The sequence below is a fragment of the Candoia aspera genome, chromosome 2 (genome assembly GCF_035149785.1).
Source record: "Candoia aspera isolate rCanAsp1 chromosome 2, rCanAsp1.hap2, whole genome shotgun sequence".
NCBI lineage: Eukaryota > Metazoa > Chordata > Lepidosauria > Squamata > Boidae > Candoia > Candoia aspera.
The window spans coordinates 224,164,176-224,179,824 of NC_086154.1; the positions used below are offsets into that span (position 1 = coordinate 224,164,176).

Consider the following 15,649-nt stretch of genomic DNA (forward strand, 5'->3'; position numbering starts at 1 on the left):
AACGTATTTAAGCTATGACAATTTGTAATGATTGGCTTTGCCTTGACTTTTCTCTCTTCCTATTGCCATATATATATAACTTTGTTTTTCCACATTTTTGTAAATGCTCTGAAATCTTAATGGAAGCTGTTTCTAACAATGTTAAGCTCAAAGTTAATTAACTAAAATATTGATTGTGTCATGACATCTGTGCAAGATTTTGGTTGACGTTTCCCGTTGCTGTAGATTTTGAGTTTATTTTCATGTTTTGAAGCAAATTCTCATGATGTCTTCAAATTATCTCCTTGGGGGTGTTTTTTCCTGAGATAATCTGACAGAATTTTCCTGCAAGTTATGCCCATCAATTCTTCACATACGGCACCTCTGTGCTTCAGGCTGTATGCAAATTTAATGCCCATCTCATTTCTGTTTCTCTTACATGGATGACAGATATTGCAACAATAACCCACACATTTCCCTATGGAGAGTTCCATAGGATTTCCTTACATAAGAGAACATACATACATTTCTAGTTTTGCATGTGTCTTTCCATATAATAATAGGAACGTATATATAGAAAAATGTGGGAAATTTATGACATTGTACATAGATTAAATGCATGTACCAAGATATGCTTCTCTGTCCTGGGGAGACTAATCATTACTAGAAAAATAGATGTGGTCAGCTAAATTGATAAACAATATATATTGAAAAATAATTCCTAAGATTTGAGGGTTTCTGCCTTAACAAGCAAAACAAGAAGCTACAGCATAGGAAATGAGGTTTTGATTTGTTATTTCAAAATCAGCACTGTGAGTGCAAATGATATACTAGCATTTGCAAGCAACCTTTTAAATATAGGTCAGATTTTTCATAAGAGACTAAAAGTTTCTCAAGTTAGTTTTCATTATAAGTAGCTTAAAAGAATAGTGGTGCACATGTTAACACTACCTCTGTATTTTCAAAAGAAAATCGAAACATACATCATCCTAAATGCGAAGGAAGGTAACTTGTGTTGCTGAATGCTTGAGAGCAGTAGAACTATTTCTCTTTGACAGTTTCTTTGTGGTTAGCACCTCAGGAGAATGCAAAATGAGCTTGGAGCTAACAACTAGGCCATGCTCATACTCAACACAAGTAAGAAGCACCCTTCCATCTTGGCCACAGCTTTGTTTCCAGATATCAGCAGGGCATGATCATAAGCAGGTTGTGGCGGTTAAAGAATTGTTAAAGATTGCAGAGCTAGTTTTATACCCTGCTACCTTGTGCAGTGAACTAGCTTAGGAATGTTTTTTTCAGGAAAAAAAAAATAATGTTCTGGGTAAAATGGAGATGGGAGCTATGTGCTTCCCAGTGGCTTTCTGCTCCTACTCCATCCCATTCCACCCCAACCCAGACCTACAAAAAAAATTATCCTGCTTCTCCTAGTAACTTTGTAATACCCCGACACCCTCCTGCAGCTCTCTAGAACTTCGGAAATCTTGAGCTACTATCCTGACTCCTCAAACATTGCCTATCCCTGAACTGGTGGAGGTGAATTATAATATCTACCTGTCCATAGATGTTGGGGATTTATAGATCTCGCAATGGCCAAGAATGCAAGACATCTCAAAATTAGTTCTTTGAGTGGATCCCTGAAACCTTTGCAGCAGTCAGCTATTCGTTTTAATTTGTGTTGGTGCCAAGCTGTCCACAACTTAAGTGCAGAGAGAGGCTAGACCATGTAAGAAATTAGTAACAATTTCAAAAGTGTGTGGATGCCAGGGTTATTTGTGTGAAATTAGGCCGCAGTTATTCTGGATCTCTTTTGACTTGCTTGCAAAATAACAAACTCTTTTACCATATTTAGTCAATTTTTAAATATGCATTAACCCCCATTATATCTTGATAGTTTCTGGAGATCACATAACCCACCAGGGCCTACCATAGCTGATTGAATTCTGTCATCTGAAGAGAGCAGCTTCATAGTGTCTGAGCTGCCCTTTAAAAAAACATAATAATTAGAATAAGAACAAAATGGCATGATGCAGATGAGTCACTTTATTTATTTTCTATCCCACCTTTATTATATTTACAAATAACGCGGCGAACATACCTAATACTCCTTCCTCCTCCTATTTTCCTATTTTCCTATTTTTTATTTTCCACTTTCTTGCTCATTAATTATATCTTTCCCCAAAACTTACTTTTTTTTTCTTCCTAGCATTTTCTTGCAGGTGCTGGGTTTCCCTTTTTCAAATCAACCGAATGTTGATCCATTGGTTGTGACAGGAATTGATTGACCAGCTTATTGCCCAAGCCTGACGTCATAGGCTGAGAGAGAGTGGCTGGCCCAAAGACACCCAGCTGGCTTTCATGCTTAAGACATGACTAGAACTTACAGTCTCCTGTTTTCTAGCCTGGAGTCTTAACTCTAGACCAAACTGGCTCTCTATCTTCCTAAACTTATTTTTCTCTGTTTTTCCCTCCTTAGGCAATTTAGTGTAGGGTTTTTATTTTTTTAACTGGCATTTTCAAGCACTGCCAAAGGTTTGCAAAATGTAAGGTTGCTCACCGCTTTAATGTTACATCTCCTTTTGTAAGATTTGTAGTTTTGTAACAAAACTACTGTTAATAATTTTATTAAGCTTTAAAACGTTACAGCTAATGTTTCTTTAAAAGCTGTTATAAACGCAGTATATTTATAAGCTAAATAGCTCTCTAGCTTTATTACTATTCAATAAAAGGTGAATTTTAAAATAAGAAATCTAACATTATAGATAAAACTACATGGTGAAAAGAAAAAGATAAAAACCCTACACTAAATTGCCTAAGGAGGGAAAAACAGAGAAAAATAGGTTTAGAAACTGTAACAAATAAAAAGAGCAGGGAAAACCATTGAAAAAGCTAAACAAAACTGAAAACAAACAAACCTAAACTATATATAACTCAGTATAAAAAAATAAAGAAGACTACATCAGGCTATTAAAATGATACAGCTTTTTTCACCTTCATCTTGGGATTCAAATTTTCAACAGTGAATTAAAGCTAGGCCATAGAGAATCGTGCAACTTTCTCAGCATGAAGCTGAGAGTTCATCCTCTGACCATACAGCCGATTTTGCAATGAACTTTATTGATGTTTTAGATAAAAAGTTACTCATAAATCCATACAGGGTATGTGTCATGAGTAAGGATGGCGAGCAGAATTTCTTGGTTTTCTGAAGACATTTCCAAATGTCTCTCCTTTAAATTCTTGTTCCTCCCTCTTTCGATGGGAGTAGCAGTTTGTTAGGATTGATGTCCTAACAGCCAGGAACCACGCTGAGACAAGGAACAGGTCTCTAGTGTTTTATTACTGCTACATAACAGAAATCCTAACAAACTGAAGAAGCGTGGGAAAAACCCAGACATATAAACCCCAAAGGTTAAGGCGGGCCCGATCTGTGTCTCTTGGAATGGCTACCTAATTCCTCAGTGCTACGCATGCGCTTTACAGCCTGGATGGGAGCTCCCTGCTCGCCATCCTTACTCATGACAGTATGTTTTCCAAAAGAAAATGTAGCAGTTTTAAATAAACTGTGACAGCTGAACATTTTGCTTGCTAAAATTTGTAAAGAGCACTTTCATTAGTGTTGGATGTTTTCAGATGAGTCCAGTGTTGTTTGAATTACAGTAGTGAATGCCAGGAATGGTAAACTTTTATATTTTCAGAACTATCCTTTCTGAGATGAACAATTTGGAAAATGTGGGAAGGCAGATTTTATAATAAAGGTGGCATCTCTCTGTATTTAAGAGTTTCATCCATGTGGAATGTATGTAAAAACATACAAAAGGAGAAGTACCATTAAAGTGGCAAGCAACCTTACGTTTTGCAAACCTTTGGCAGTGCTTGAAAATGCCAGTTAAAATTGTTTTGCAAGTTTAATATGGCTAACTCCTGACCATTTCTGAAGTAATTCTAAGTAGGATTGCACTCATTCAAGAAAACCACCTTTTTTCAGTTCTGCTGAATGGTCAGCTGAGTTGAAGCAAGATATTCTCAAACACAAGCATAAAAATATACCATCATTTGGCTTTTTTTAAAGCTATTGCAACAAAGCAAAAGTGTTTGGCCTTTTGTCTAGAGTCAAGATGTCCCTATTACTGAAACAAAAAAATCTGTACCTTCTTGCGGTGTCACACTGCAGTGTTGGTAACAGCAAGAACAAGTAATAAACCTGCCACAGAATTATAGCAAAAGGGAACACTAGTCCAGTTTCCCTGGCAAGTGGCATGTATTCCCTCTCCTGTAACACATTAAGAATGAGATCAATGTGACTTTCCTTGCCCTCAGCAATATCAGTATTTTGCCAGATCTGATTGACTGTCATGTTATAGTTAAGTTTACTAGGTGTGCTAAATCAGCAACAAAAAGAGAACAATGTGACCATAAAGACTTGACTCTTAAACACAGATAGAGAAGTTAGTTTCAGGGATTGCAGGTCATATGAAATCTATGAGATTGCCTACCAAATAATAAAGGAGGTATATTTGAAATAGCCCAATTTTTTTTTTTTCAGTCATAAGGTGCTTGTTTTGTATCTGCATTGTGAACCTGGCAATCTCATGAAGTTGATTGAAAACGAGTAATTCAGGAAATAATAGGCATTTTCTAGAGGGACATAAAAGATAGCTAAGCTGATCATGAGAAAAAACTCAAAATAAATATTGAGATAATTTATTTTATAAAACAGTTGCAAGCCTTCATATTTCCAAAAACTTGCAGGTTTTTTCCCCTTCCCATCCATTGTTTCTTTCTTAATTTTTAGCTGTCTTGTCTAATGTAAGTTCTTCAAATGAAAACTTTCAGTTAACAAAATTATTGACTCCATAGGTTTTTTTTTAATCCTTAGAGCATGTTATTTCATTGAGTACTGTATAACAAAGAGTTGGGAAGATTCTCAAAGAGTTGGAATATGCCTATCAGTTATACTATCTTGAAGCTGGTGTGTTGCTTCCAAGCCTTGTGTGATCAGACCGAATTTATTTTTTATTTCATTTATGCAGCCTGGAGTGAATTTTGAACTGCAGGTTCAAATAATACTTAGCATATGCATGAAGCATCTTGTTATTATATAAGGAGGAATTTAAATTAAAGTAGTAATGTGATAGCATAAACTGTCATTTAAAATACATATTTTGGAATAGCTTGTTTTGCATTTTCAAGGATACTGATATTAGGGGTGAGTTTGTATGTGTGAGAAACAAGAAAGCTTATTTCCATTGGTGATGATCCTTCATTTAAACTTGAAAGCTAAGGCTGCCCTTCAAAAACACAGTCCTATTGATCACTTTAGAGTGAATCTATCTCCATTACAATCATACTAGCTTTTTCTTTGCGTAAATGTGTTTAAAATAGCTAGATAATACATTTTTCAGTTTTAAGAATTTAAATGGTGCCTAGCCTAGATTTCTACACTCTGCCTTCCATATTTCCACTGGCTTTTAAAAAAAATGGATATCACATATACTTAATGGCAGTTTCTCAGAAAATAACATGTGAGGTGGCAATGTTCCATCTGCTTCCTGCTTATGTAATGGTTAAAAGCAGGGTTTCTCAACCAGGGTTCTGTAGAACTCTAGGGTTCTGTGAGAGGCCCCTAGGGGTTCCTTGGGAGATCACAATTTATTTAAAAAATGATTTCAAATTTCGGCAACTTTACATTAAAGAGGTAAGTTTCATTCTTTATTTTTAGTTTAAGAACACTGTTAATGCATATATACAGGCCTACACATGAAACAAATATAATCATTTTGTAACTTGTGTCCTATATTTGAGTCTGAATGTGCAGGGGTTCCCCAAGGCCTCAAAAATATTTCAAGGGTCCTCCAGGGTCAAAAAGTTAAGAAAGGCTGGTTGAAAGGTTTAAAAATTAAATGTAAAGTTTAAGTTAAAAATTTAAAGAGCACTCTCATCAAAATGCCTAACTTTTAACCGATCATAGTATTGCATCTCTTTGTGTTGCTGTTCTGACTAAATAATCTTTGAACAATATCAATAACTGATTACACCATGCGTTTTTAAAGATTGATCAAATCTCCAGAAACTGGCCTATGAATAAAACTAGACCTCCAGGAAAAAATATTTTTGTTAGATGTTACATGTGTCACTGCAAAGCCATGAATTGGCAAGCATCATTTTAAGAGCTGTGCTTCCCTATGTGAGAGAGGAGGAAGAATTCCTCCCAGATGTTGTGAAGAGGTGAAGTATTCAAAAATAATTGGTTAATTGGGAGTTATCAAAATGAATTCAAATAATCCAATCAATTGGATTATTAAGGATTACAACCTTAATTACAACAGACGATGGGGAAATATATTTTTGCTTTTATTCTTTCATCTATAATAATCTAAAATGAACAAATAAATATAATTTATAATTTGTGAAAACTGGGATTTGAAAGCGCAGTTTATTTCTTCAGCTATACTTCCCTTCCAATCCCAGCAGTAGACCCAAGTTAACTTTAACAAAAATCAACTTTTGTTGATAGTTGGATATGTATCAGAAAAATATATTGCAAAGGTATATTTCTGAATGAGACTGTACATTTTGAATATTTTGTTGTTGGATGGTTAAAGCTTTGGAACTCCCCCCCAAGAGTCTGCACAGCTGTAAAGAAAGGACACCTGAACTTTATTTCTGCGAAGTAGAACAAACTGCTTAGTTGAATGTAAGGTGATGAAAATTGTGATATTATTAGTGGTAATAGATTACTGTTATTTGGCTTCTTGAATAAGAGACAAAAATAAGAAATGGTATTAGTTTCTTTGTCTTGAATTAATTGGGTGGCATTCTGTAGAAAGAGAAGTACAATTAAGCCTTGGTTTAATGGATCTTGATTTAACAGACTTCAGATACAATGGACAAATGTTCTCTCTCTTTATATATATATATCCCTATATTTGCCCTTTAAGGTTTTCCTGAAAATGATGCCATTTAAGTCAATTACATAATGATAAAAATGAAGGAATTTGACACAAACGATATACATTTTATTTTAACAGATACACAGATTTAACAGCCACCCCTTCCCTGAATGTTCTGTTAAATTGAGTTTTTACTATGCCATATGTAGCAGAGTGGTTAAGGATGGGCAGGATTTGAGATATGAAATTTCTGTTTTCTTCCATGTTTTGTGCATTAAGGATGAAATTAAGTAGTTTATTTCTGTAAATGAAAGTGGTTTCCAACACCAGTGTAAATGGGTGTATAATCCTCTCTTGTTCCATGCTTGTGCCTTCCCCATATCTTCAAAATCTCCCAATCCTCCGAAATAGGAAACTGCACAGCTATGAATAGTAAAGGAAGTCTTATTGTTTCCCTTGTATGTTAAAGGTTTCCACTAATTTATTCCAGGATATCTGAAGATAAATAATCTTTTTCTTGGTTCTAGCTTTTCCTTATAGTAACTTGGAATTTTGAGCTCTACATGATTCCACTGGTCTTGTTGCTGCTGTTGGTGTGGAATTACTTCTTGATCGTATCAGGGAAGGATAATTGGCCACATGTTACCGTAAGTCTTTTTAAGTACATAGGTACTTGTTAACAAAAAATCTTGGGAGTGGAGTCTGTTTTTCAAGGTCTTGTCCCAGTGCCTGAAGGTGTAGGGGAGGCTTAAGCTCAACACTAACAAGACTGAGGCTTGACAATTTGTGGGTCATCCTGGATTCTCAGCTTCTGCTTGAAGAGCAAGTAGCAGCTTTAGCCAGGAGCGCTTTTGCACAGATTCATCTCATACACCAATTAAGACTGTTCATGGACCAGGAGGCCCGTCTTATGACCACTCATGCCTTGGTTATCACATGTGTGGATTACTGAATGCATTACTCTACATGGGGCTTGCCTTGAAGACCATTTGGAAGTTTCACTGATGCAGAATGTGGTAGCACGTTCAGTTCTAGAAATGCCACAGTATGCCCGTTTAATACCACTGCATTGTGAACTGCACTGGTTCCTTGTAGGTTTCCAGGTATAATTTAAATGCAGGTTATCATCTACAAAGCCCTATATGTTGTAAAGCTTAGATATTTGAAGAACTGTCTCTTTCCCATTGTTTCTACCTATCCTGTAAGATTTGACACAGTCAACATGCTCTGGGTTTCATCCATTAAACAATGTCATCTGATGAGATACAAGAAACATGCCTTCTCTGTTGTATGTCTGCCCTCTGGAACAGCATCCCCTCAGAGTACTACCTCAGCCCCGTTCTCCTTTTGGGGTATGGTGGGTTTGGGGCACCCTCTGTGAGGAGTTTTTGTATGTTCTACCAGGATGACCATCTTCCTTTTTTGTTGCCTGATATTGTTCTTTTCCTTTGGTTTTCATTTTGTATGCTGCCCAGAGTCATCAAGAAGTAGGATATATTTAGATATGTGAATTATAATATAAATAAACATTTGGAAGCTGCCTTTTCAGATATACTTAGGAAAAGGCCTTAGGGACTCATGCAGTTCTCTTGTTTGTCTTATGGTGAACACGGTGGCAGAGGATGTCCAACAGGGAGAGCCTGAGGATTTGAATGTGGAAACTTTCAGAAATAACAAGAAAGATATTTTTCACATCCCCAAGAAACTCCAAAGAAACTTTATACTGATGTGAACATTGTAACAAATAATACCTTCACATCTATCTACCTTTAGCACTTCTTAAAAGGAAACAGGAGTAGCACTGTACTTCAGTAAGATGGTATAGCATCTGGCAATCTAGCTGTATGACTTCATAGACATGAATTGGACCAGTACAACTTGAGTTGTATTTCTACTTTCTTACAAATAGAAAGAAGGAACTAAAAATGATGTCTCCAGACAATGAAGATCATAATTTATGAGTTACACTGCATTTTATCATTTTATGGATGAGGAACACTGTTGTTTTTCTTAATGTTTGTCCCACATTATTGCAAGGTCTGCTTGTTTTTTTAGCGTGTTCCCTTGGTCCATATACTGAAACTATGAATATATGATGTGACAAGGGGTTTTGTTATTATCCTGCTTGTCACAGAGTCTGATGCTGATGAGGGCTGAGACGGAATGACTAGCCCAAGGTCACCAAGCTGTCTTTCATGCCTAAGGGAGGACTGCAACCTGAGTTGCTGTTAATCCAGCACCTTAACCACTACACCATGCTGATTCTCATAGAGGAGAACATAGAAACATAGAAATGATCAGACAATCAATGAATCCACCGTGTAACGTTCTTAAGATAGCTAAAAATACATCTGAGTGTATGGAGGGTACTCTCCTTGCCTTCAGCTAAGAGCCACAGAGATTAGAGTTTTGGCATTGTTTTAGAAAGGACTATTGCCCTTAGACAAAAGACCACAGCATTCTTTTCCTTATTTTCCTGTTTATTTTTCCTCTTGCAGCAATTTAGAAAATGTCATTTTTTTCACACCTAGCTTTCTCTGGTGTGTTGTAGAGAAGCACCTCAGCAGATGCACAGTACTTTTCCTCCCAAGTGCACACACTTGCCTTTTCACAGACTTAGAACAGGAACATGTGCACATGCTTATCAGGTTTTCAGCACAAGCACTGGTCTACTAGTCTTTTCCTTCCTCCACAAAAAAATCCTGCTGCTGCTTTTGTTCTCCCAGGTTGCCTAGTTTTGTTGCCACAAGCTGCTCAGTGGCAGCAAACAACCAGCATAGCAAAAGAAACTTTCATTTTGTATTGTCTTCATCTGATAGTTTCTCAGTAAATCATGAGAGCATGCAAAGCTTAACTCTGTTTCTTTAATCTGTTCAAATTAATGGAAGATGAAAGGTGAAAAGGTGAAAGGTCCCCTGCACAAGCACCTAGTCATGTCTTTCGCGACGTTTTCTTGGCATACTGTAGCGGGGTGGTTTGCCATTGTCTTCCTCAGTCGTCACCTTCCCCAGCAAGCTGGGTACTCATTTTACTGACCTCAGAAGGATGGAAGGCTGAATCGACCTGAGCTGGCTACCCGAGAATCCTGCTTCCGCTGGGATCGAACTTGGGTTGTGGGGAGAGTTTCAGTTGCAATACTGTCACCTACTACTCTGCGCCACACGAGGCTCTGATGGAAGATAGCCATTTCATTTATTAATCAATGGCTAATTAGCAATGGTTGCTACACAGAACCTCCATGTTTAGAGACAGTGTACCACAGATTACCAGGAGCATTAATACAAAAACAGATGATCTTTCAATTTATATTTGATTATGGTGAGAATATAGAAGTAAGAAACAGGATGCAAGGCTAGGTAGTATGTTGTTTTTTCAGGGCTGTTATAGTCTTTAATCCCCCTTAACAAACTAATAAACATTAAGGACAATTAAATGCAACATTTCAGAAAGCTTTTGCTAATAGAATACCTCTATTATTTAACAATCTCAGTTTCCTGATCAATTGAGGCATGACATATTTCCAGACAAGTAGCTTCTAGGACCTTGTGATTAAGGCAGGCAAATGGGGGGAGGGTTTGGGGGGAGGAATGCAAGTGGGGATTCCAGACAACAGAAATAGCAGAGAAAGTGTTGTGGTGATCTTACAAGATGTGTGCAATGCTTGCCCTTCTGCCTGAAGAGAACCCAAACTAAACCTGCTGGAACTGAAAGTTGGTGTCTGTTGGAAGGCTTTAGGACAGAGTTTCTATACTGCATCCCACCAGGGAAAAAGAGGTTCCTGGATAGAACAGAAAAGGGAAGTGAGTTCCAGGGAATGCAAAGCAGACGAGAATTGAAAGCATGTGAGCTGGAGAAGAAAAAGGATCAGGAGATATTCAGTGTTGATGCAGTTCCATAACTGCTATTGTACTGTCCCTCTAGTAGACAGCCCACAGCTAACTGGACCAGCCTTGCCAACCTTGGCTTCACAGAACAGAGTGGAAGACTCACAGTCTCCATGATTCAAAGGAACCCAAGAACTAGTTGGGGGAAGAACAGGCACTTAATAGTGGTTGGTAATTGCCTGATGGTGGGCAATTCCCTGCTGAGAGGAACCAAGGTGTCAGAATCCTGGAAGTGAATTGGATGGTGCTGTTAAATGGTACCACTTGTTTCTTGACCATGGGCTGTGCTTCTACACAAAGAACTTCTGGCAAGAGGCAAGCTACAAAGATTGGGATGGATGTTTTTGGCACCTCGCTAATTTCATCAGGGACACATTAGACCAGAAAAAACAATATAGGAAATAAAGGGAGATGCACATAGGCAGAGAGGGATCATTGGCAGAAAACTACAACAGTAAAGCCAGAAATTGTGGTACCACCACAATTTCAGATATTTCTACAGCAATGCACACAATGTATGGCAAACAAAGAGAATTTGGAACCCTAACAGGGGAGGACAAATATAATGCAGCAGGCATCACAGAAACTTGGCAGGATGACATAGATGACACTTACTCAAAAAGAATAGATCCAACATAAAGGGAGGAAGTGTTGCATTAGACAAAAAAGCACATGCTTGCACAGAATTAATAAGTTAGAGCCTGGAATCTTGTTGAGAATGCTTGATGAAGTAACTGGAACGTTGGAAGAAAGTGACTACATTATCTCTGAATTCATGATATCAAGGGGAGAAGAAATAGAGAAGAGTCAGACTTGTGCACTGGATTTCAGAAGAGCAGATTTAATGAACCCAGAGCCAATGGTTTGAAATACTGAAGCAGTAAAGAGTCAGAAGAGAATGAGAAATTCTTCAAAAAGATTCTGAAAGTGCAAGAACAAACAATACTATTAGGATAAAAATGGGGGATGTGTGAAGAAAGCAGTATGAATACATACAGCTTGCTAAAATGCTGAAAAACAAAAAGGAAATGATAGGAGGGGAACATAACCAAAGAAGAATATAAAGCAGTCACCAGAAACCATAGGGATTTTGTCAGAAAAGAATGTGCAGAGGCTTGGAGAAACATCTCAAATAATAAAAAGGCTTTTTCTGGGTACAGCAGAAACAAAAGAAGAGGGAAAGAGGCTGTAAATCTGTGGCAAGGAATAAGGGGTGAATGGATGATACATACAGTTGTAATCGAAAATATTCAACCCCCATTGCAAATCAGGTTGATTGTACAGACTTTCAGCTGTTTGCAATGAACAAATCAAAAGCAATTGAAATAGCTCAACACAGCAGATGCTTCAAGTGGTGTCTCCAAATTCAACTGAAAATGCAACTTATAATGACTTCTCCAGTCTCAAAATTATCCAACCCCTTCATGGCAAGCATCTTCAGTACTTAGAGCACCCTTTTGCTGTTATGACCTGCTGCAAATGAGATGCGTAGCCAGACACCAGCTTCTGGCAGTGTTCCTGAGGAATCTTAGTCCAGTCCTCATGAGCAATGGCCTCCAGTTCAGCAATATTCTTGGGTTTGTGTGCTGCAGCCGCCGCCTTCAAGTCCCACCAGAGATTTTCTATCGGGTTCAAGTCTGGTGACTATGATGGCCACTGTAGAATCTTCCAGGACTACTTCTGCATCCAAGCCTTAGTGGAGTTTGAGGTATGCTTGGGATCATTGTCCTGTTGGAAGGTCCAATGACGCCCAAGCTTCAGCTTCCTTACAGACGGCATGGTGTTTTCTCCTAGAATTTCCTGATACTTCAATGAATCCATCTTGCTGTCCACACGCTGCAGGCTTCCAGTGCCAGAGGATGCAAAGCAGCCCCAGAGCATCACCGAGCCACCACCATGCTTAACTGTAGGCAGAGTGTTCTTTTCAGCGTATGCTTCCTCTAGACATACCGCTGATCCATTGGGCCGAAAAGTTCCAGTTTTGTTTCATCGCTCCACAGAACAGAATCCCGAGACTTCTGTGGCTTATTTATATGATTTTGAGCATATTGGAGCAGACTTTTTTAATGCTTTTGGGTCAGTAGTGGTGTACGTCTTGGAGTTCTGGCATGGAAACCTTCTGAGTTTAGTACACACCTTACTGTGCTCACTGAAACCTCAGTGCCTGTTGCCACCAGGTCTTGCTGCAGGTCTTTTGCAGTCACTCAAGGGTTTCGCTCCACCTGCCTTCTCAGAAATCTGGTTACAGCCATTGACAGCTTCCTTTTTCTGCCCTGTCCAGGTAGTGTCACCACTGTTCCTTTAACTTTCAACTTGCAAACTATGCTTCCAACGGTGTCTCTAAGAACATTCAGTCCCTTCGCTATCTTTTTGTATCCTGTTCCTTGTTTGTGAAGGGCAATGATCTCTTCTCTTACCTTTTTGGACCATTCTTTTGACTTAGCCATACTGTATTTCTAACGTGCAGTCAAACGTGACACTCAGCAAACCCCTAGCCACTTCAGGTATTTCATGTGTTCCAGCTCAAGCACACGTGGTACAACTATTGAAGCCCTTGATTAATTGCATCAGGTGTGCTTGAGACAACATCTGTTTTGCATACTGTATGTGTGCTGTTGTGACAGATTCTATTCAGAGGGTTGAATAATTTTGAGACTGGAGAAGTCATAAGTTGCATTTTCAGTTGAATTTGGAGACACCACTTGAAGCATTCATTGTGTTCAGCTATTTCAATTGCTTTTGTTTGATTTTTTCATTGCAAACAGCTGAAAGTCTGTACATTTTGACAATCAACCTGATTTGCAATGGGGGTTGAATAATTTCGATTACAACTGTACATGTTATATTTGTTTTCTCTCAGAAGAGAAGCAAAGCTCTAGGAGGTGATCTTTGGGTGCTACAACTCAGAATACATAAGGACAAGGTAAAAGAACATTTAGTAGAACTTGCACTAAGTAGGTGGTTGGGCTAGTTAACCTCTTAGGTCCTTTCAAAATCTGTGATTCTAAATAATCAATAGCCTTATTAACCAAGTTCCTATGTGATTATGACAGATAAACTCAGTTTTATTTCATTCTTTCCTTTACATATACATTGCGCCACTCCATAGAGTATTTTGAAGTCCCTGTTCATGCACTGTATCTCAATACTACATGTCAAATAGGTTGCATGGTTTACACACATTAATCCACACACCAGAAATTATGTTCTGTTAGAACAATGGAGAAAACCCTCTGATTTCCAGAAGTCAGATTGCAAATCATACCATCCCCACCCAGCATAGCAGTTGTTAAGAATGTTGGTAGGATTTTATTTATTTATCCATCCATCCATCCATTCATCCATCCAATTTGTCCCCGCCCATCTCCTCCCATTGGGGGACTCTGGGCGGTTTACAACAATCAGTTAAAACAACAACTACAAAATACATAATATAAAAATACAATAATAAATAATATAAATAAAAGTAAAGATAAAAAGTCCAAGTGGCGAAAAAATCTAAAACAGTCCAAGTGTGGGAGGAGTGGTCTATAGCAGCCATCCCCATGTAGATCTATCCCCCTCTCCGCCCCAAGCAAGGCTGTAGAACCAGGTCTTCAGGCTCCTCCTAAAGGCCAGGAGCGATGGGGCCAATCTCACCTCAGGGGGCAGCATGTTCCACAGGGTGGGAGCTACTGCAGAGAAGGCCTGTTTCCGGGACCCACCAAATGAAGTTATCTTAAAGACGGGTTCCACAGCATGCCCTCTCTACACGATTGGGTGAGATGGGTTGATGTAATGGGGAAGAGGCGGTCCCTCAGGTAACCTGGCCCCATGCCATGTAGGGCTTTAAAGGTAATAACACCTTGAATTGGAGCTGCAAGCAAACTGGTACCCAATGCAGCTCGCGCAGCAGCGGTGTAACATGTACCCTTCTAGGGGCACCAACTTCAGCAAAGGATCGTTACCTTGTTGTGGTGCTGGAGCTTGAGCACCTCAATGATGCAATGAGCTAAACCATGAAGGGCCACCCAAGACGGGAAGGTCATGACAGAGAGGTCAGACTAAATGCGATCCCTGGGGAAGGTAATGGCAACCCACCCCAGTATTCTTGCTGTGAAAACTAAATGGATCAGTACAACCAGAGATATGTCGGTATACCATCAGAAGATGAGACTCCCAGGTCGGAAGATGGTCAAAATGCTACTGGGGAGGAACAGAGGATAAGTTCAACTAGCCCCAGACGTGATGACGCAGCTAGCTCAAAGCCAAAAGGATGGCTAGCGGCCGACGGTGCTGGTGGTGAACGGCGAATCCGATGTTCTAAGGATCAACACACCATTGGAACCTGGAATGTAAGATCTATGAGCCAGGGCAAATTGGATGTGGTTATTGGTGAGATGTCAAGATTAAAGATAGACATTTTGGGCATCAGTGAACTGAAATGGACTGGAATGGGCCACTTCACATCAAATGACCACCAGATCTACTACTGTGGACAAGAGGACCACAGACGAAATGGAGTAGCCTTCATAATTAATAGTAAAGTGGCTAAAGCAGTGCTTGGATACAATCCAAAAAACGATAGAATGATCTCAATTTGAATTCAGGGCAAGCCATCTAACATCACAGTGATCCAAATATACGCCCCAACCACAGATGCTGAAGAAGCTGAAGTAGAGTGGTTCTATGAGGATCTGCACCACCTACTGGACAACACGCCTAAAAGAGACGTTATTTTCATCACAGGAGACTGGAATGCTAAGGTGGGCAGTCAATGACACCTGGAATTGCAGGTAAGCATGGCCTGGGAGAACAAAACAAAGCAGGACATAGGCTAATAGAATTTTGCCAAGACAACTCATTCTGCATAAAAAACACTCGCTTCCAACAACCTAAGAGACGGCTTTTTTACATGGA

At 38.9% G+C, this 15,649-nt stretch overlaps 1 protein-coding gene across 1 annotated transcript in view; it reads left to right on the forward strand.

Annotated features, from left to right (window-relative positions):
* The window catches only part of MCTP1 (multiple C2 and transmembrane domain containing 1), a 194,537-nt gene that overhangs the window by 125,764 nt on the left and 53,124 nt on the right, over positions 1–15,649 (forward strand). The window contains exon 18 of the mRNA XM_063295414.1: positions 7,394–7,513. Coding sequence (XP_063151484.1) covers positions 7,394–7,513 — 120 coding nt within the window. The remainder of the gene's footprint in view (positions 1–7,393; positions 7,514–15,649) is intronic.